Below are 23,341 nucleotides of genomic sequence, written 5' to 3' on the forward strand. Positions count from 1 at the left end.
TTACGGGCGAAGATTTTACGTGACAACGTCCTTTTCTCGGTAGAATATTTATTGATATGAATATTATTAAATTGCACAATAGGAACAAGGAATTGAATGAAAATAAGAATTGCACAAATTTTAACTATAGAAATATATTTTGTTTACTAAAACATTGTACATGTAAACTTAAACTTAACTAATTTCTATTTGAGTGATTTTGTTGAGGATAGGACGATGATAGGAGAAATAGCATCGCACCAGCGGACCGATCATGTTTGAGTGGGAGAGAGACGCAAGGCATTCGCCGGTCCGACGGGCCTCTCTCTCGTTCGGTGACTCATCGTAACAGACGTGAGCGGGCGTTACACTTTTTCATGAATGACTCCGAGCCACAACCTAATTTAAGACGTTGTCACGTCAAAAATATATAAAAAATAAGAAATTAAATAATTTTATAAAACATAACTGTAAAATATACTCTAATCTAAGCTCCTTATTAATATGTTGTATTTCTTCATGCGATTCATCTTCTTCATTATCATCTTCCAATTCTTCATCAGCTAAAATCTATTTCAATATCAACGTTGTTGGCAATAATAGCATTTTCCATTTGTTTATTAGCTCAAAAATTGTAGAGCTGTTAAAAAAATTCCCTAGACTCTCCTATTCAATGGATTTCATTGATTCGAATTTTATTTGAAAGCTTGAATGCCCTTTTATATGTAAAAAAATTTCAAGAATTTTAAAACTTTTATTGGCTCTGCATAATCTTGAAAATTAATAACTTTTTTAAAGATTTATTTAAATATTTTGTGAAAAAAAATATTTTGCGAAAATTACTTAATCGATTGTGCTGAAATTTTGTGTAGTTTTTTTTTATTCAAAAGATTTTCTGGGTAAATTTTGGAGGTTCTATGCGGCTTTTAAATACTTGAAAAAATTATTGAAAAAACATTGATTTTTGACTCTTTTTTAATGGTTTTTGCAAATTTTGCAATAATAATAATTATTTTTTCAGCAATAAAATTTGTCTTGTAGGCAATTTAATTGCAAAACTTTTCTTTCGTTACAAATTTTTCCTAAAATGCATAGCTGTCGAGATATAGTAACGAAAAGGAGAAAAAAATTAAATTTTTCCAGTTCTTTTCACAAAATTGTTTGATTAAAAATTTAGTCCACCTTTTGAAGTCATTTCTGAATAATATTTCGAAGCGATTAAAGCAAAAAAATAGGATCATATACGATTTATCTAACCCAAACAGATAACGATCTTCCACGTACGGTGTCAGGTGAAACTATGTTACCAAGAACATCTACCAGTCTCCTAGTCAAAGTTGTAGCAATAACTGTCTGCTCTCGAAGCACTTGCAGTTTAAGAAACCGATCTTCCATGGCGTTTATTGACTTTGGTCTTCCCTGTACAGGTCTTCTTGAGTAAGAACCAGTTTCTTGAAATCTATGTAAATCATCGGATATTGTGCCTCGCGGAACGCCAAACATATCTTCGATACATCGAATGGAGCGCCCATCATTATGAAGAGCAACAGTTTGCGCTATTCGATCTGGCGTCATTAAAAATTATTCTTTGTTAAAAACACTTCTTTTTCGCAAAGCAACCAACATAAATATATCAAAAAGGAATACAATTAATTTAAAGAGAATAATTTATATAATTGATGGATTCGACCGTTACTTGATTGAAATTCATTTTATGTAACAATAAAACACTAAAAACTTTTTTCAAAACTTCCACAAAATTTATTATAAAATTTCTCACTTGAGAAAGGCATTCAGCCGAAGCAGCTGTAGTGATCAGATTTTATAATAAATTTTGTGGAAGTTTTGAAAACAAAGTTTTCAGTGTTTTATTGTTACAGAATAATTTATATTTACTATTTACTTTACTAATAGATTCGCGGTATTTTATCGCGTGGTAACTAGTGGTTATCACTAAGATAGAAAAACAAACCGTCTTTTCTCTATATCACGTCCGTTGTATATGAACAGAAATAGCTAAGAGAGAACAAATAAGGCATAAAAGTCTGTAAGAAGCAAACTTAGAGAGAATAAAGAAGGCATAAAAGTCTGTGAGAAGCAAACTTAGAGAAAACAAAGAAGGCATAAAAGTCTGTGAGAAGCAAACTTAGAGAGAACAAAGAAGGCATAAAAGTCTGTGAGAAGCAAACTTAGAGAGAACGACATAGCGTCTGTTCTCCACGCAGTTAACAGTAGAGAGAGAGAGAGAGAGCGAGGGAGGGAGAGAGGTTTACGTCTAGTTGTTAGCGGAACAAAAATCAGAGAGAGGTGTGAAAACGTCCGTCCTCGACGGACACAACTAGGCAAGGGGGCGTGATTTTTGTTTGCTAATCCAGAACTGTTTGTATGTCTAAAGGGGTGAGGTTAAAATTATGTAGGACTTATTACTCAGTATTGGAAAAATAAAACATTGTTTTTCGCATGTGAAAAATTGTGGAGATCTTCCTCTGGATCTTTTACCCGCTATGTTACCTTCAACTATCAATCGCTCCATGCCTTCTCTTCTTCTAGTTATATGTCCTAAATATCTCAGTATATTTTGGTTGATAGTTGTGATGAGTCTAGTTTTTATGTTAAGTTCTGCTAGAATTTGTGCGATGGGCGGTCCATGGTATGCGCAACATTCTACGGTAGACCCACATTTCAAATGCCGTAATACGCTTTGAATCGGCTTTTTTTATTGTCCCAAGTTTCTGAAGCAAAGGTGGCGATAGGAAATATCAATGCTCGAACAAGGCGTAATTTTGTGTGTTTGTGATGTCAGTGTTCTTCCAAATTTTTGTGAGTTTGGCTTTTGCCGATCTGGTCATTGTGATGCGTCGACGGATCTCGTCTTCGCATCCTCCACTGTTAGTAATAACGGAGCCTAAGTGATTAAATTGCGTGACCACTTCGTAACCTGCCATGTGTCATCTCTGCTTGGTTGTTTCTGGTTCTATCGACTATCATCACTTTGGTTTTCTGCATATTTATTTTCAAACCCTATTCCGTACTCACCGTGTACTTTCTTTCTCCTATCGTTGCTCCACCTTGCCATTCCTCAAAAACTTGACGCATAATATGTTCACACTATATATTGAATAGAATAGGGGATATTATGCATCTCTGTCGAACTCCAGATTTTAATTTTTGAAGTTTTTCGAAACCACCTTATTAACTCATTAGCAATATTATTTACATATAGTTTTTGTAATAAATAGATTAGATGTTCTGGCGTTCCCATTTCTCTAAGTATATGCCACATTTTATCCCATTTTACGGTATCGAAGGCCTTGGAATAGTCAACAAAGCATAAATATGTTACTATGTTAAACTCTCGAGATTTTTCGATAATTTGACGAATATTAAGAATAGGTTCTCTTGTTCCTCTACCTGGGACGAATCCGCATTGTTCTTGGGGAATTTGTGGTAAGAGAATTGATTTTAGTTTTTTATTGATGATGGTTAGAAGTACTTTGCTCGCGTGTGATATCAATGCTACTGTACGGTAGGTAATTACTGCAATCTGTCGGTGAATCTTTTTTATATATGGGAATAAACGTGAGTTTACCCCAGTCATTTGGCCACTTTCCGGTATTGAAGATCTCATTGCAAATTCTAAGCATTTCTTCCGTCCCTAATTCTCCCATTTCTTTGAGTGTTTCAGCTGTTTTTATAACGAATAACGCATAACGAATAACACATAGCAAATAACACATAGCGAAGTGTGGTGCCGCCATGGCATCTCTAGTATCCGGGTATCCGGTCGGTAACATAAGAGTTAAACGGCCTTAATACAACTCTTAATTTTATAGTCAACTCAACTTATACAAGAGTATCCGACAATTGGTTTATTAAATTTTAACTATTTCACATATTTATTTTTAATAATATTAAGTATGTTTCCAAATATTTTCATTTTTAATATAGTTATTAAATAAATATTAACTATTATAATATGTCACGATTATATTTATTTAATTTGCACTTTATTATCTATAAAAACCCAAAATAAAAATAGCTATTCTATTAATAATGATGTTAATAATTAATTTGGTCATTGACTTAAACTAGTCGATGTTGTCATCTAAAATAAAATTATATCTTATCCTTTTTGAATGAATATAATTTTATTCAAGTATCAATTTGACATTTTCGAATATGGTATTTGTTTTTGTATCGATTTATAAATAATTTAAAAGCAAAAATATTCAAGGAACAACAAAATGTTTTCCCGTATATAACAATTTCATTTGGATTTTAAAAAGCGATATATTGTTATAATGCCTGATTGGTTAGAAATATATGATTTCTCTTTGACAAAGGATAGATACACAACGTAAAAAGAGCAATACAATTACTAATTTGTAACTTTACAATATAAATGATTTGGTTAATTTTTTTGTAGTTTTTTGAAACGAATACTAATCACTTACGATCATACTTGACTGTCGAATATTTGCTTATAAGTGAAAAGTAAAACCACGATTTGTGGGGTTTATTTCCCTGTTCTTGTCATATTCACTATTAATACTCAGTGATTATAATAGCTCATAATTTTATTATCTTCCTTTAAGGAAATTTAGGATGCTACGCCACTTCAGTTCATGATCATATTTTTCAGTGTTATGTATCCCTATTTTGGTAAACTTAGATTACTTTAGTTACGATAATTTGAACGCGACTTTTCTTCATTAAATTTATTTACTGTTTCCTTTTTCTAATTTGAGCATTTTCAGACACAAATCAATTTGCTATTTTGTATCGGTAAATTAAGTCAGAACTCAAGTTTTTTTTATCATTGGTTAACTCTAATAACCTTCGAAATAATGAAAGTTTACTCATGTGATGATATTGTATTCATGTTCCAGTAAGCTTTTATTTTTGAAGTACATTAAATTACATTTTGTAATGGTACTTTGAATAATAAAGTATTTTTATGCATTCAGTGAATGGCATTCATAATTATTTATTAAAAAATGCATTTTTTTCAGGTAGTACAAAAGGACAGTAACGTAGTATGCGTGGCCATAGCCGGTCGATGTATCGCAGGGCTTGCCAGCGGCTTAAAAAAGAAATTCCAGACGTACGCCGGATTCTGCATTCCAGCGATCTTGGAAAAATTCAAAGAGAAAAAACAAAACGTCCTTACGGCATTGAGGGACGCCATCGACGCTGTGTATTTAACGGTAAGCTATTTTTAAAGTCATTCGGAATCAAAGCGAATTTTACTTTTTATCGTTATAACGTGGTAGATGGCATTGTAACGAATCCGTGACTATATGGAATTCTTTCGATCAGAGACGTACCCAATTAATCTCAAGAGGACATATAATGTTTCTAAACCTTCAATTATCGCATTCAAAAATATCTTAAAAGTACACTCAGGTGCAAAAAAATCGATCCATTCTTTATTTCTTATTTATTTGAAGTTGTATAATTTTAGAGACATTAAATTACGTATGTAAATTTAGGTGTACCCTCGTATACGAGAAATAAAATAATATTTTTAATATTGCTTTTTATATTTCTTAAAACAAATTGGTATTTCAGGTTTTTGGCAAAAAGGGTCTGAAGCAAGTAGATATTTATTGAATGTTGTTTTTAATTCAACAACCATACTAGTGTAGTGATTTTATTTTCAAAACGTGTTATATTTTTATTTAATTATCCTTCCTAAATGTCTCTAATTCCGACAGATGCTGCAGGGGCGGTGACTTTAGTTCAAGATGGTCGTAGCCAATATTATGCAGCTGAAATGTTGGGTGTTAGTCGATCTTCGGTTCAAAGACCAGTTCGGCATTTTAGCGACACCGGTAACTTCACAAGAAGACCAGGATCAGATCGTAGAAGGGTAACATGCTAAAGAGATGATCGATTTCTGGTCTCATCATGTTTGAGAAATCGGCATCTAACTTCAGTTGAACTGGCAAATCGTCTGAGCGAAGTGAGAAATGTGGATGTAAGCAGATGGACAGTTCGTCGACGACTTGTAGAAGGTAATTTATTATCCAGAAGGCCAGCCCAATCTCCAATACTATCCATAGAACATCGCAGAGCTCGCCTTGCTTTGGCAAGAGAACATGAAAACTGGAGTGATGCAGATTGGAGCAATGTATTGTTCTCAGATGAGTCCAGATTTTGTCTAAGGTCACCACACGGCCGAGAAAGGGTTTGGAGAAGACATGGAGAGCGATATTTTCAATGTAATATTGCGGAAAGAATAAGTTATCGGGGGAGCTCCGTTATGGTTTGGGCTGGTATCAGTTCAGAAGCCCATACTGATTTAGTTATTGTAGATAGAGGTTCTATGACTGCTGCAAGATACATAACAAGTATTTTAGATCAGCATGTGGTACCTTTTGCTCCTTTCATTGGACCTAATTTTATTTATATGGACGACAACGCGCGTCCTCACCATGTTAGAATCGTCAACCAATATATAGAGGAGGTGGGAATTGTCCGTATGAACTGGCCAGTTTGCAGTCCCGCTTTCAATCCCATAGAACATCTATGGCATATGATGGGAAGACGTCTTCGAGCACGAGTACCCCGTCCAAACAACTTGGCTGAACTTACAGCGGCTCTTCAAGAAATATCGGACCAATTGGATCAATTTGATATCCAGAGGTTAATTACTTCAATGCCTAGATGTGTACAGGCTGTTATAAGGGCCCGAGGGGGAAACACTAGATATTGATTTATTATCAATGTTTTTCTTAATTTCAGAAAGTTTTGAATATTCTTGTATTTTTGAGTTTTGGCGTATGTCTCTATAAATAAATGATTTTTTTGGATAATCTGTAAAAAATATTTTAATCTAACATATACTTTTACATATATACCTGATTTAAAACTAATACCTTCAAACGTTTTCTTTTTTCAGCAAATAATACCCATGGATCGATTTTTTTGCACCTGAGTGTAGTATAAACGATTTACAGACTAAATTAATTCTTTTCTTTTTCATAGTGCCTTTGTGAATACTTATATACATAGCTCAACAGGCCCTACAGACCAATGGCTTGGAATTTTTCCACTGTTTTCCTTCATTTTCTTCTGTTCATGGCCGCAGTTCTCCAATTTGTTATTCCAATTGTTTGTAGGTCTTACAAGCTTCTAACCACTTTTTTCTTGGTCGTCCTCTTCTCCTCTTTCTTTCCTCCCCTCTCAACAGCGAGGGGCTTATGCCCACCTTCCATCAGCCATTCTCGCAAGATGGCCTAACCATCTAAGTATCTTTGACCTGACTATCTGGCTAATTTTTGGTTTCCCGTACAGCTCTCCTATCTCTGCATTGTTTCGCTTCCGTACAGGACTGTGGGTTGGATCACTATTCGATATAATCTCAATTTTGACTCTCTGGAGATGTTTTTTGCTTCGTAGTTTGTTTAGAGCTCCAGACCGTCTTTCTTCCTCTAGAAATCCGCTTCTCAATTTCTTGACTTTATTCTCCCCTTTACTTTTTAGGGTTGCTCCTAGATACTCAAACTTCGTTACCTTTTTGAAGCAATAATCTTTACTCTCGTTGTTTGTGGTAGTCTTCAGTTATGTGTCTTCATATGTGGTCTGCCCAATTTCCATATATTTTATTTTTTGCTAATTAATAATCAGTCCATCCTGTTTAGCCTTTGCTTCAGAGTTAGAAAATCCTCAGCAGTTTCACTTCAGTTCTTACCATTAACACTACATCGTCCGCAAAGTTTGTAAATACTTATCACTGTTAATACTTTTTACTTTATTTTGATTCTGAAAGAAACATGTCTTCTTATGTCAACTTTTTGTCACTTTTGTCAACTCCCAAGACTTTTTTTTTAATAATTTACAAGTTTTTATATATATTACAGACAAATCTTGAAGCGATATTAGAAGATGTTGTGGAAGCCCTTAACAATAAAAACCCCTCAGTTAAAATGGAAACATCACTGTTCTTGGCAAGAGCATTTACAAAAACGGTTTCCACCACCGTTAATAAAAAATTACTGAAAGCGCTAACAGGTGTATTAACCAAAACGATAAACGAATCAGGTAAGTGCTGAAAACTCACATCATTATTTTGATATATCCTTTTTTCCTTTGTATCTCAATTGACCATTATTTTTCATATATTTTTTCTTTCGTATTTCTTAGTCCAATGAAGTATGTTTGGTGTCCAATGTTTCTTATTCATTATCTATCTAATTATTATAATTTTTTCATAGATCCAGCTGTCAGAGAAGCATCTGCAGAAGCCTTGGGAACACTAATGAAGCTGGTAGGAGAAAAAACGATCGGTCCATTTTTGGTTGAATTAGAAAAAGACAATCTAAAAATGGCGAAGATCAAAGAGTTCTGTGATAATGCGGTCATTGTTGTTAAGGCTCCTGGAGCAAAGAAGGAACGACCGGCCGCAGCTGCTGCTAAACCGGCTCCTGCCAAAACGGCCAAACCAGAGGCCAAAAAACCTGCTGGTAAGTTGACTTTTGTAGATTGTAGAATTATTCCTTTTTAAGATTCGTAATTATTTAATCTATTATTTAAAATCGGCCTATAAGACAATTAGAATTGATGGTGCAAGTAACTAAGAAAGCTCTTTTAGCTACTTAAACCGTTTGAAATCACTCTATTCTGATTCCTTTGTAATAATTGCACAAACTTGTAATTACTCCTACCACAGAAGGGAGCCTACTCTTTTTCAGATAATTAAGATATTTGAAATAATACATTTGGTAAACGTTTGCCATGCTATCATAGAGATATAGGGATCGTTTAGTAGCGCAAATGTTAATTTCAAATTTAAAATGATTATAAAGTATTGAATCAACAACTCATTTCTAATCATTTCATTTCTACATGTTCAGAAAGCTCAATTCTGAATGGTCAGATCAGACAGAACGGTTTATAAAAGTTTTCTTATCATTATTTACAACACTTTTATTCGTCTTGCCTTATATCCATGAAATCTTCAGAAGTCTCTGTAATATCCACATTTCGAAAGCTTCCATTCGACTCGTTCTGTATACTCCTAGAGTCTATGTTTCGACACCGTACAATAAACGTAATTTTGATGAAAGATTGTCAATCCATAATTGGCGCGGTCGGCGCGGTTGACGATACTTTTTCCGCCATTTTTTGATTGTATTTCTTGCTATTCCACTCAGCCTGGTCTCCTCCGATCTACTTATGTGATTATTCCATTCTTTTTTCTGTTTAGTACCCTGTACTAAACAGAATCTTCTCTGTTTCCAGTAGCCTTTATATTGTGGCTATATCAGGTCTTGCTTGAAGACTAATAATGACAGGCATATGTCACTATTGGTCGTATACGGGCTTTATAAATCCTTTATTTCATCTTATTGTTTAGTATATTTTTATACTCGACCTTTTACTTCTCCCCAGATCTCCATAACTGGATAGTGTAATCCAAGATATTTTATTTCCTTGATCAATACTGACGCTATTGCTAATCGTGTGCATAAGTGTGTATTTTTTCTTTTTTGTTCCCCATTCTGTATGCTCTTTTTTTGAGCTTTTGATGACTTCATCCATGATTAAATGGAAAAAAATAGACCTTAATGCCCCCCTGTCGCATTTCGGTGCCTGTGTCTTTAATTTCCGGAAATGGTCCATTTATTGTGACTTCCATCTTGTTGTTTTGGTAGATGCTTTCAATATTTTTTATATCCAAGCCCCCTTAGGTTTTTGTCTCTACGGGACCGCTTAATGTCCACAAGGCAATTGCAGACCAATGGTTTGGAGATAATGGAAGGACTATTACAATACGAACTGTTTATCGGCGGATCAGAAGTTTTGGATTTACTTCACACGACAAGATCCTCAATTTTCTACGGAAAGGCACGTGTATCACACTGTTGGAAATATGATATGGGGGATATTGCTTATGGAAGCAAGTCACTGGTGTTCATCAAAGGTAACATTATCGGCGTGAGTTACATCCAAGAGATGTAACCATTATTTTCTAACAAGATAATGCGCGACCAATTGTTGCTTTGGCACCGTAGATCTTCCTATCTTTCACCCATTGAACACGTCTGGGACGTTATGGGAAGAAGATTACGCCGTTTACTTTATCCTTCACAGACTCTAGCGGCACGAGGTATAAGCAGCCTGAATACTATACCTTAAGACAAAAAAGATTATCTCATTGGGAGTATGCCCAGACATATTTCTGAGTACAGACGACATCGTGAAGATCGTGGATGTCCCATCATCCAGACTTGAAGATCCATTACTTAACTTATACCTCTTCTTCGTATTCCCCACCCTATCTATCTTGTGCAACTCTCATCCAGTTTTTATTTAGCTTTCTTAAATCGTCAGTACACAATGTAGATAGAACGACGGACACTTCTCTTGTCTTACCTTAGTCTCCATTCCAATAATCTCTTTCCCATCGCCTATTCATTCTAGTTACGTCTTTCGCTCATCTTCATTTTAATCTGGAGGTCTAACATATTATTATTTTATACACATGTTCACCTGGTTGAATTTTGACATGTATACAAAAGAGTGTAATGAATTCTGCATTACTGGGTGTTCTTTTATCTACGCCACTTTTAGTAGTTAAATTTTCTATATACTAACAAGGCAACTGCTTCTTTGGCAACAACACTGTAGATTGTCAAGAAATTATCTAGCATATTTTGACCCTTTGAAATAAAGGTTATAATAAAATAAAAATAAAAAAGTTAAGGCTGGATATTTAAGTGTTAGCTTTATTCGTTGCCTGTTAATAAAGTCTGAACACAGTTTTTAACGTTTAACCATTTTAAGATATTCACATTTCTTATCTCGTGTAGAAGCTATTACAAAACTATCGTAATAAGATTCTGTAAATATGTAGTATAAAGCAGTTTATGTTGTTTTAATTTTTTACTTGCTTTTTAAAATTATGTGCATAGAATTATTTTAAAACATTTATTTATGTCACATTAAACATAAAAACTTCATATTTAAGTCAACAGATTACATGATATTAAACAGGGTGAGTCATAAATAATTCTAATTAAATTTTTACACCCATTATTGTTGAGTCAATATTTGTTTTTTGCTTTTGAACATACAGTTACAATTTAGCGTATTATTTAAAACTCATCATGTATGCATAAGTGTCGCTAAGTTTATATTAAAATAAAAAATATTCCAGTCTAGTTTATATCTACCGTACTAAAGAAATTTAATTTAATCCTAAAAAAAAGCGTTCTATGCACATAACAGATGTACGTATTTACTTTTTTTTTGGTTTGCTTTAATGTAGATTTTCAGTAGCACTTTTTATTTTTTGCACAATTAGTAACAGCAAAGAAGAAACCAGAAATATCTTCAGGTACAGCCACAGTGGTTAGATCGAAAGGGCCTAAAGGTTTATCGAAATCTGCCTCACAAAATGTTGAAAGAGAACTAGGCGATGAAGAAGCTGAGGGAATTGTTAGCGATGTCATATCTGCTAATGTTGTTTCGGACATTGGCAGCACCAACTGGAAAGCAAGGTTAGTATTATCTTTTTTTTTTATAATATACTGTTTAACTATAACACTGAATCGAAAAATAAAACTATTTACTGTTTAACATAATATACAAAACGTTATTCAAGAATAAATACTGGTTTTCAGTATTCCCAATAGTGCCCTTAAATCAATACATTTATTAACAGTTTTTGTGTATCGCTATAATCATTTTAACAAATTAACTGTAATTTATATCCAAAATGTCAGAATTTTTTTTAATTGTATTTTTTTAATGTACAATGTTTATTTATTTTTTACAACTCCAAAGCTTAATCAGAAATTTAAAAAAAAACTGTCAAACGTTTTCATAGAGTAAGTCATTGTAAAAAATCGTAATTGGAGGAATTGAGCTGTGTATAAAAATTTCCTGTATTATTTTACGCTTTCACATGTTTTTCCATTTATGATGTGTAAAATGCTGGATTGTCAACTAGCGTTATTTAAATGTAAATTCTACACGATTTTTTTCGATGGCCCTCTACTCTTCTCTTTAATTGTCGCTTATGTAACAAACATTTATATTTTAGATTAGCAGCTGCAGAACAACTTTTAACAGAAATAAAAGGCTTAAACTCTCCCTCGGTACCAACTCAAGCGATCGTAAAATTCCTCGCTAAGAAGCCCGGTCTTAAGGATACCAACGTCCAAGTACTTAAAGCTAAAATAGAAGTCATCAAATACTTAGCCGAAAATACGAAATTCACAATAACGACAGCTAGTTGTTGCGTGCCAGACCTGTCAGAAAAGTTTTCGGATGCCAAGAACGGTGCCGCCGTCGCTGAGACGTTAAGCGCCATAGCGGAGGCCACTAGCTTTGGACAAGTATCCGATATGGTTCTAGATTTTGCCTTCGGACAAAAAAGTCCGAAAGTTCAACAGGAGGCTTTAACTTGGTTGTCAGGGGCTATAAAGGAATTTGGATTTTCGTAAGTATAATGATTTGTACACAAAACGCAGTAGTAGATAAGTCGGCGTTGATACACAGATTTGTATCATATTCCTCATCTCTTCCTCTATCCTATTAAATTTACAAATACACTAGTATATAACATATTCACTGTGTTATAAGATGAGGCGACATAAGGCCCCACGTTGGGTGCCAATATTACATTAAAATTTACTATTTTTATTTTTGCTGGGAATAAGCAACAATGTTACTTTAAAATATGTTTATTTTGACGTTTGGATTTATACTTGTTCCGAGGCATGATCCTGTTTCTATGAGCTGTATGGTTTTAAAGTCTATCAGTAGGGTGCTAACCTGGCTTGAGACCCCCTCCTCCTTTATCCGGGCTTGGGACCGGCAACAGTTCTGTCGAGCTACTCGATCCACCCAACAAAACTGCAATATTGATAGCCCAAGATGAAGATTGTCTGCAAAAACTGGACCACAGATTTAACATAAGAGCAAAAGAATTTAAAATGACAATTTCATCTCAGAAAACTAATACAATAGTAGTCAGCAAAGAACCAACCAGATGTCAAATAGAAATTGATGGCATCAGTATTGAACAAGTAATGGAAATAAAATATCTGGGAATTACACTGTCTAGCTATGGAGACCTGGACAAAGAAGTGAGAGATCAAGTACAAAAAGCAAATAGACTGGCACAATGCCTTAATAACACTATATGGCGAAACAGACACATTAACACTGAGATGAAGTCAAGAATGTATAAAGCCAGTGTAAGACCAATAATGACACAGGAAACGGCGGAAATGAGAATACTGAGAAGAATTACAGGAAATACGCTGGGAGATCGAAAGAGAAGTGAAGACAGAAGAGAATGTAACGTTCTTCTTCTTCAGTGCCTTATCCGGTCCGGATGTTGGCGATGATCAAGGCTATCATGATTTTGTTGACTGCTTTGCTAAACAGCTCCGCGGAGGTCATTCCAAACCATTGTCGGAGGTTTTTCAACCACGTGATACGACGGCGTCCCGGTCTCCTCCTGCCAAATACTTTACCCTGGATAATGAGTTGAAGAATTCTGTCTTGGCCATTCAAAAGAACGAAAAAACATACATAAAAAATTAGTATTTAAAACTCAGCCAAAAATTATTAGCATAACCTAAGAAATTATTGAAAATGTTAATGATTTTTCCTAGGCCTAATTTTCAATATAAAAATTTGAAAAAAAATCAGGCTATTTTGTATTCGAAAGATACATCTTCATGAATTTCTTCAGATTTTTTAAAGCAAAATTGCGTCCAAAAAAAAAATAAAGTCGAAAAAGCTTTTTTTTTAGATTTAAGAGGTTCTATGGCCTCTGGGCAGCTAAAAATTTGTATGAAGTCATGTTTTTATATGCTTTATTGAAAGCACAAGTCGCGGTGCTGATCGGTGCGGGGGCACTTTTGACCATCTTGTCCCGCTATAGCCTTTACACATTGGAGGTATTTCATACCTAACGACGATATAATGGTAGCGCAATGTTTTATATCTTTCGGAATTTATTGTTGTTTACAAAATAATGGAGCACAAATTATAACTATTTTTTATTTGCAGCAATTTGAACGTCAAATTTCTAATCGACAACTGCAAGAAAGCTTTGAGCTCCACGAATCCAGCAGTAAGGCAAACGGCCGTCTCGTTGTTAGGAATTATGTACCTATACATGGGTGCGACTCTAAACGTATTTTTCGAAAACGAAAAGCCGGCACTACGAGATCAAATCAACGCTGAATGTGATAAGTATGAAGGCGAGAAGCCTCCTCCCCCAACAAGAGGTAAGCTGTATATAGGCACAAAATTATGTAATTATGCTTCGACCAGCAATGTGTATAAATGTGTATACGCTCATGACTAAACGACTTGAGTGCACTGCTGGACATAGACATGCTTTGTTTTTTTCTTTTTGTTTAAGTCACAGCTAACTGTAGATAATGTATATTCTATAAAAGTGAACGTGTTCGATATAACAGAGCTATACTTTGTATTTACTATTACAATTTTTTTTTTCAGAATGTGATCTGAACGAATAAATTTTTTAAGTGACAGATTTTAAAGAAGATTTTGAAATTTTAGAATCGATTAGTCTTCTATCTTGTTACGTTTCCTTTTAAAAGTCATATTTTGATGTTAAGGTTTTCAATTTTGTAAGCATTAATGCAGTTTTGTGAGAATAGGAAGCTAATAATAATAAATGCGTTATTTAAACTGTATATATATATATATATATATATATATATATATATATATATATATATATATATATATATATATATATATATATATATATATATATATATATATATATATATATATATATATATATATATATATATATATATATATATATATATCCAGGCATCATCCAACAAACTAAAGACAAAATTATAGTGCTAGTCAAAAGTCCGTTCCCCCCTCGTATCTTTTGAACAGTTATTGTATCCTATTTCTAAACTCTTGCCGTACTCGTTCAAATGTGTCGGGGGAAATTGCCCTACATTCTTCACCAATTCGTTATTTCAAAATGTCAACATTGTCGGGTGCTGTAGCGTAAACTTTAGATTTCAAGTATCCCCACAGAAAAAAATCTAATGGTGTGAGGTCCGGTGGACGAGCTGGTCATTCTATCGTACCTCGTCGTCCAATCAATCTACCACGATATTCCTCATCTAGATAACGTCTTACTGCACCATAATGGTGTGCAGGAGCACCATCTTGTTGAAACGTTATTTCCAAGTTGCCGAATTTATCTGGATTATCCTCCAGAATTTCAAGTATTAACGGTTCAATTGCATTTTGTAACATCTACAAATACACTTCACCGGTTAAGTTAGTATTGAGAAAAACAGGTCCAACTATGTGGTTTCCCAAAATAGCCAAACATTTATTTTTTTTTTGGAAATTGAGTATGTGTTTCACGAAAGACGTGAGGATTCGTGTCACTCCAATACCTCACATTGTGTGTGTTAACATTTCCATTGAGAGAAAAAAGTACTTTCGTCACTAAAACAAATTGTTTTTATGTAATCGGGCTGTTGGTTAATTTTATTGGACATATTTTCACAGAATTCTAGTGTTCGGTCGGGATCATCAGCTGAAAGTTGGTGGTACAATTTTTAATTTGTATGGATGAAATTTGTTTTCAGCCAACACTCGGTGTACTGTCTTTTGACTGATTCCATAGATAAATGCAACTTGGGCTGTAGAAGCGGAAGGGTTCACTACCATTTCTTAAATTATGTCAATTTTTTTGTCATCACTAATTGTTGGTCGACCAGATCGTTTGACATCTTGAACACTACCTCTTTGTTTAAAGTTCCGAAGAAGCTTCCTCAAATAAGCTCTTGATGTAGGGCGATCGAGGTACCTTTCATTAAAAAGACGTTCTGCTGATGGAAATTATTTTCACGTTCACCAATTATTAACACAGCTGCTACTTTGTCGGCTACAGTACGTACCATTCTGCCTTTGTAAAAATTTAAACGTCTTTCAAACGAGGTATCACTTGCCATAAAGTCCTATTTAAAATTAGCTGTCACAGTGGCACTGTAACGTCATCTGTCATTATTACGTCACTTGTTATGACTAGTTAAGAAGCCCTCGTCTGTTTATTAACCCTCCAAATTTCATTATTATAAGTATATAAGTATAACCATTCAAAAGATACGGGAGAGGAACGGACTTTTGACTAGCACTGTATAATAAACTGAATAGGCTAATTTGATCAACTCTTAACACTCATTTAAAACACAAGACACTGGAGCTGATATTATTTTTGATCATAAACTTCGATCTATATTATTAATAAGCTATTTACTGAAATCATTTATTCGTATCGTGTGAAATCCTGAATATCAGAAATTGAAGACAGTAATTTATTATAAACAAATGATAACCATTCTTTTCTTTATAATATAACTGAAAGATAATGCAAAAATTAGGTCTAAGAAAATTCTAACTGAAAAGAAAAGATACCTGAGCGATATAAATACCACTAGAAGTACAACAAGAGTACATATTGTCATCTTCATACTATTACCAAGAGGGAAGGAAGGGCCTAGAACACTACGGCCACTTATCCATTCCCACGATGCCTTACAGAGGGACTTCGATTAACCAATTCGAAGTGCTCTCTGCGTAGATTCCATCTTTGACGGATTATCATTAATTCTTACATCGCTAATGAAATAATTTTTAAAGGTGAAAAGAGTCCAGCCAAGAGTCTAGGTTCGTAAAACAGGAGCAGAGCCCCGGCAAAGGGCTCCCAGGGTACAGAAGACCCTGTATGGGAGCCGAATCAAGACTAACCTGTGACTTAAAAATATCTCATATTTATACATTTCCTTTTGTGTCGATATGGGCATTTTCAGATCAGTTGGCCAATAGTGAAAATTGTAGAGGTTTTAAAGAAATAGTATTTAAAAAATCCTTTATAAAAGGTATATATATTCTAAAAATGCCCTTTCGGGTTACATTACAGTATTTTTCGGACTAATAAGTCCATCATCAGTGCTGTTACCAGGTGTACATGAGTGAAGCAACTAAATATGTTTGTAAAAACCCTTTAAATGATGTTAACTTTGTTGATCAATTTAAATGATATTGTAGTTTTAAACATATTTACATCATGGCAACGCAAGACTCACAGGAGTTGCTAACCCAAGAGAAGGTGTTTCTATAACATACATACGTTTCTATATATTACGAGCGGCAAACTTATTTGAAATTCATTTAATCTAAATATAATATCATTGTCTACTTGCAGGTATATCTAAATAATTGAAATTAAATTCGGTAATTTGTTTGTGGTGTACCAAAAATTTTAAAACCCCGAATTCCTTTTTAGGTGTGGTGAAGTCAGCAAGCACAGACAGTCTAGATGTGGTAGAAGACGACGAGCCAGAACAAGTAAATATCCAAGATCTCATTCCCAGAGTGGACATCAGCAGTCAAATAACTGATACTATTCTAACAGAACTAAGCGATAAGAACTGGAAAGTGCGAAATGAGGCCGTGGCCAAAGTGGCAACTATAATTAGCGATACTAAATTCATAAAATCAAATTTAGGTGATTTGCCCCAAGCTTTAGGTGTTAGGTTAACAGATAGCAACGTCAAAATTGCTATGTCGGCGTTAGCGCTTTGTGAAGCCATTGCCAAGGCCATGGGACCACCGTTTAAACAGTATGTCAGGGCATTCTTTCCAGGAGTGTTACAGGGTAAGCCATTTCAACAAAATGTATATATATATATATATATACATATATATATATACATATATATATATATATATATATATATATATATATATATATATATATTTTATTTGTTTGTTATTAAGGTTTGGGAGATAGCAAGGCTGCTTTGAGGGCTGCGGCACTGGAGACTATAAATACTTTTACCGAGCAATGTGGTTACAAGGAATTTTTCGACGGTGAAATGATCGCAGATGCGTTGAAGTCTGGTTCTCCCGCACTAAGAATTGAACTTTGGAATTGGCTGGCCGAAAATGTTCCAAAAAGTAAGTTGATAAATTAATGTTTATATCGAAGATCAATACATAAAATATTTTGTTTAATTCACTTGTACAGCTATAGTCTATTCACTGAACATACACGTATAATTCAAATAAATAAAATTCTCAAAAAGGCGTAACTTATTAATAATTAAAAGAAGTACGAATTCAATAATAACATTAGTTATACAATGTGTCCCTAATTCACCGTAAAAAACAAGAATCGTTTATTTAATATATTTACACTTATTAGGATCGGCCAGCGGTGAATTGAAAGGAGGCATTTACCTCATCGGCCCTTATGCTAACGCCAGAAGTCGGTGGGCGTTCAAAAGTGTAGAAAGCAAGGGTACTTTACCCTCTTCTCGTTGACAGAAAAAAAAGGAATATAGAATTTGATGAGATAATAAGGGCAGGCTCAGTAATCGGCCATGCATTGAAACGTGTATTGAAAAAACCCTAGGAAATAAGAAAAATACTTCTATAGTTTGTTTCAACAAATGGGGCTAAAAAAATAATTAAATTTACTACAATCGTGGGTTTTTCACTACTGAAACTATACTTAAAACAACTTTAAAGGTTAATCAACAAGGGTCTACATTGGACACCAAAACTACTCTGACCAAATCATAGCGTCTGGTCTTATTTATACGTTTATCCAGTCTAATTTAAGGTAAGATATTTTTATTAGGTACTTCCCTATATGGGAACTTAACACTTGGTGTCGTCACATCTTGGTACAGCACTAAAAAAATTTTGAGGGACAGAAAAATGAAACGCTACAATACAACTAATGCTCGCTGTTACCTAATTAGAGGAATGAGCCTAATGCTCTTACACCAATCGTTAATTCTAATTAGCGACGTGGAGCCTTAAATCTCCACGTTTAACGATTTGTAATCTATTTTTACTTTTTTTTCGTAAGCAGATTGGTAACCGCGCTATAACCTTTTTTTTACTTCACAACATAGAAACCCAAAGAAATTGCCTAAACATATTATTTCATTTTTTCCAGTTCCCCCTAAACAGATACCAAAGGAAGAGTTAGTCGTGTGTATACCTCACCTTTACAGCAATTTGGAGGATAGAAACGCCGACGTTCGAAAAAATGCACAGGAAGCAATTTTAGGTATTATGATACATTTAGGGTATGAAAACATGGTTAAACAAACCGAAAAATTGAAACCTGGTTCCAAAACTGTCATTGTGGCGGCATTAGAAAAAGTGAGACCCAACTTACCAGTCAAACCATTACCTACAAAAAAGCAGGCTCCAGAAAAAGAGGATAAGGTAGTGAGAGGAACAAAACCTGTTGCTAATGCTAAAAATGCCGTCAAATCTAAGGTAAATATGTATTGTATAATATACACATATGTCCAAAAGTTTGGAATATTGGAATATTTCATCTTTTTATTGATTTTTATATATAAAATCTTCTGAATAGTTAAACATCATTTTGTTTCAATTCTCAACAATACTAAATAAATCTCAAAACCAGATAAACGATATGCGAAAAATATATTTATTTTCTTGGAGTGTAAAACTTACATTTAAAAATAAATTGGTATAGAAAAAATAATTTTTAATAAAACTAATAATAGGTATTTCCTCCATTGGCCTGTATGCAAGCCTGTAGGCGATTTGGCATACTGCCGATTAACTGGTCGAGCTGGGCTTGCGGAATTCTATCCCATTCTTCACGAGCAGCATCTTTAAGTTCTCGAAGTGTAATAGGGTGATTGTTTCGCTTCTTGATGCGTGTTTTGAGAATGTCCCAAGCATATTCAATAATGTTCATGTCGGGGGAATTCGAGGGCCACTGTAATGTAGATATTCCTTCTTCTTCAAGAAAATTCTGTACTGCTGATGTTCGATGAGGAGGTGTGTTGTCATGCATAAACACAAATTCATCACCTACTGCCCCTCGGAATAGACGTACGACAGGATTTAAAACTTCCTTGATGTATACAGCACCAGTGACTCTTCTCTTCAGAACCAGCAGTGACGTCCGTGTACCACTCATAATACCACCCCAAACCATAATACTGCCACCTTCAAATGGGACACGCGGTTTAGCTGTTTCTAGTGGGGCTTGTCGTCCTGGGCCCTCCAAACCAGTGTTCTTCGCGAATCAGATACCAAGTCAATTTTTGACTCATCATAGAACATCACGATATTCCAGTTAGGATCATGATGCACCATTTCTCTAGCCCATTGCAACCTTACTATTTTGTGTTGGTAGGTTAGTTGAGGAACACGTAGCGGTCTTCTACGATACAAATTTACCGCATTTAGTCTGCGTGCTATTGTTTGCCGTGAAATATTCAGTCCTTGAAGCCTAGAAACTTCTCTGGATATACCACTTTTGTAGATTCCAGACGATTTCTACGAGCTATAAATGTTATTTGCCGGTCTTGTGCTGCTGTTGTACATCGATTTCTACCACTTCTGGGACGATTCTTGACGTCATTTGTATCTTGGAATTTTTTTCAATTTTCGATACAGCACTCTAAGTAACATCAGCAATATTCGCGATATAACTTTGACTAAAGTCCTGTTGTAACAAAGCAATTACTCTGGATCTGTCAAAATGAGATATCACGTTTTTAGGCATTTTTAAACGGCTCAATTCAAATTTAAACAAAGACTGAAATAATGTGTAAATACGCTAATCAGTTGAATGTGATCAAAATCATACAAAAACGATTTAAATTTTTTATCATTTTCATTTAAAAAACCCTCTACAATGAATATCAACAACAGTTTTAAAACCACCATAGGCGTAGATATATTATTTGTACGTATTCCAAACTTTTGGACATGTGTGTATGTATAATATTGTCTGTGTGCATAATTTATTTAATATTGGAAAAGAAACTGACAAATTATTTTATCCGAGTTATAGTGTCATAGTTCTTCTCAAAAAAATTGTATGTCAATGATTATTGCTTAAAGAAAATCAACATATTACATCATCAAATATGTTCATAATATTCAAAAAGCATTACTCCAGTCGTCAGAGACGAAAATGCCACTGCACTGAACCTCTAAAAATTATACGAACAAGCTGACTTTTGCTGAGAATGTCAATTTTGGGACCCCAAAAATATGTAAAAAAGTTTACTACTCCTATCTCTGGGCTTTCCCCTAAAACCCCTCCTCGTAGGGGCGGGGGAGCGGAAAATATCGATTTACCAAGAATCTGTACACCGTAGAAAAAAATGTTTCAAATAAAAAATGTAACAGATAATTTTGAAACAATGAAGCGACCGGCGGTTTTGAATTTCAGATACGTTGGTGGTTCCTCTTCTCTCTCGCCTGTTCCTCTCACCTCATCTCTTTCGTCTTCCAGATTTTCTTCTTCTTTCTCTATATTAAGTGCCTGATAAAAGTATTCCACCCATCTATTCAACACATCTTTCCTTGTTGTTAATAGGGTCACCATTCCGACTTCTGCATTGGTTTGTAGTTGCCTTTTCTGTTGATGTTAACTTTTTTATTGAATGCTCTGAATTCTTTCTCTCTGTTGAAGTTTTCTATATTTTTATAAATCTTCTCAATCTTACTTTCTTACAATATTTCAATTCTCTTTCTTACAATATTTCTCCTTATCCTGCGTGTTTATTGTTTTTTTTTTATTCTTTTGTCTTGTTCTTCTGTATTAATTAATACAATTATAAAACACAATAAAATACCGGAAGAATGGAGAACGAGCGAACTAATTCTACTATTCAAAAAAGGAAATAAAAAAACAGCCAAAAAACTACAGAGGTATAAACTTGTTAAATACTACGCTAAAATTTACAACTAAAATTTTACATGTGCTAATAAATCAGAGGATAACTTTAGCAGATGAACAACAGGGTTTTCGTAGTGGAAGATCGTGTACAAATGCAATATTTGTTATAAAGCAAATGACTGAGAAATCACTAGAGTATAATAGACCAGCATTTCTGTGTCTGATTGACGTAAAGAAAGCGTTTGACAAAGTAAGACTCAAAAGATGTAATCCATTTTCTGTATAATAGAGAAGTTCCCCTAAATATTATAAAAACTATCGAAAACTTCTACCAAAATAACAAAATGAAAGTCAGAATAGATGGACAACTTACAGAACCTAGAAATAGGCAGCGGAATAAGACGATAATATGAAATCATCAAAAGCGTTAACAAAGGAAGAGGATACAGAATGGGAAACAAAGAAATAAAAATACTCTGTTATGCAGACGACGCAATATTGATAGCCCAAGATGAAGATAGTCTGCAAAGACTGGTCCACAGATTTAAGATAAGAGCAAAAGAATTTAATATGACAATATCATATCAGAAAACTAAAACAATAGTAGTCAGCAAAGAGCCAACCAGATGTAAAATAGAAATGGATGGCATCAGTATTGAACAAGTAATGGAAATAAAATACCTGGGAATGCCTCAGAAACAAGACCCGACACAGCCACAACGCAAATGCTACTGGAAACTGCAGAGATGAGAGTACTGAAAAGAATTGCAGGAAATACGCTGAGAGATCGAAAGAGAAGTGAAGACATTAGAAGGAAATGTAACGTACAGTGTATAAATGAATGGACACAAAATAGAAAAAAAGAATGGCATAACCACAAGCCGAATGGAGGAGACCCGTGTCGTCAAAATAGCAAGAGATAAGTCACCACTCGGCAGAAGAAGTATCGGACGACGAAGAAGAACAATGTATTGGTGACATTATACCACATACAAGTGGAAGAACCACTTGTATGTGGTATGTAGAACATGATAAAAATATGAAATAGAAAGTTAATGCAGGGAATTTATAGATGTGTCCATTCTAATCAAGACTTTGACCAATACTCCTTTTTGGCGTAGTGGATTTATTTTCAACTAAAACAATGTACAATAATTTTGTAAGTACTTACAAATACAAGTTTTGTTTTTTAATTCAAAATGCAATACAATCCTTTCAAATGGATATCAAATTACATGCAATAAATCCTATATATCTAAAACAATAGATCACAACTAAAAAAAGACTCTGAGAAGAACCGTAACACTGAATTTCATTATTAAAAACTTTTATTATAAATCAATTTTTTATTTGTATTTATATATTTATTCATTCTTGTTTTTAGTCTGCGACTACAGCAAAGGCTGCGCCAGCAGCAACTAGCCGCAAGAAAGAAGACGATATTGATACTTCACCATTGTTGGTTGTTAATAATTTGAAACACCAAAGAACCATCGACGAACAGAAGTTAAAGGTTTTAAAGTGGAATTTCACACAGCCGAGAGAAGAATTCGTTGATTTGCTAAAGGATCAGATGGCGGCAGCAAATGTTAATAAAACACTTATGTCTAACATGTTCCATTCGGATTTCAG

The 23,341-nt window shown here is 34.2% G+C and overlaps 1 protein-coding gene across 2 annotated transcripts in view; it reads left to right on the forward strand.

Moving 5' to 3' along the window:
• The window catches only part of msps (msps cytoskeleton-associated protein 5), a 56,065-nt gene that overhangs the window by 13,917 nt on the left and 18,807 nt on the right, over window positions 1–23,341 (forward strand). For both annotated transcript variants that reach the window (XM_072527341.1, XM_072527342.1), the window contains exons 6-15: window positions 4,992–5,186; window positions 7,845–8,025; window positions 8,199–8,447; window positions 11,291–11,486; window positions 12,032–12,430; window positions 14,014–14,234; window positions 17,303–17,674; window positions 17,797–17,976; window positions 18,986–19,314; window positions 23,094–23,341. In XM_072527341.1, coding sequence (XP_072383442.1) covers window positions 4,992–5,186; window positions 7,845–8,025; window positions 8,199–8,447; window positions 11,291–11,486; window positions 12,032–12,430; window positions 14,014–14,234; window positions 17,303–17,674; window positions 17,797–17,976; window positions 18,986–19,314; window positions 23,094–23,341 — 2,570 coding nt within the window. The remainder of the gene's footprint in view (window positions 1–4,991; window positions 5,187–7,844; window positions 8,026–8,198; window positions 8,448–11,290; window positions 11,487–12,031; window positions 12,431–14,013; window positions 14,235–17,302; window positions 17,675–17,796; window positions 17,977–18,985; window positions 19,315–23,093) is intronic.

The sequence above is a fragment of the Diabrotica undecimpunctata genome, chromosome 3, assembly GCF_040954645.1.
Source record: "Diabrotica undecimpunctata isolate CICGRU chromosome 3, icDiaUnde3, whole genome shotgun sequence".
Taxonomy (NCBI): Eukaryota; Metazoa; Arthropoda; class Insecta; order Coleoptera; family Chrysomelidae; genus Diabrotica; species Diabrotica undecimpunctata.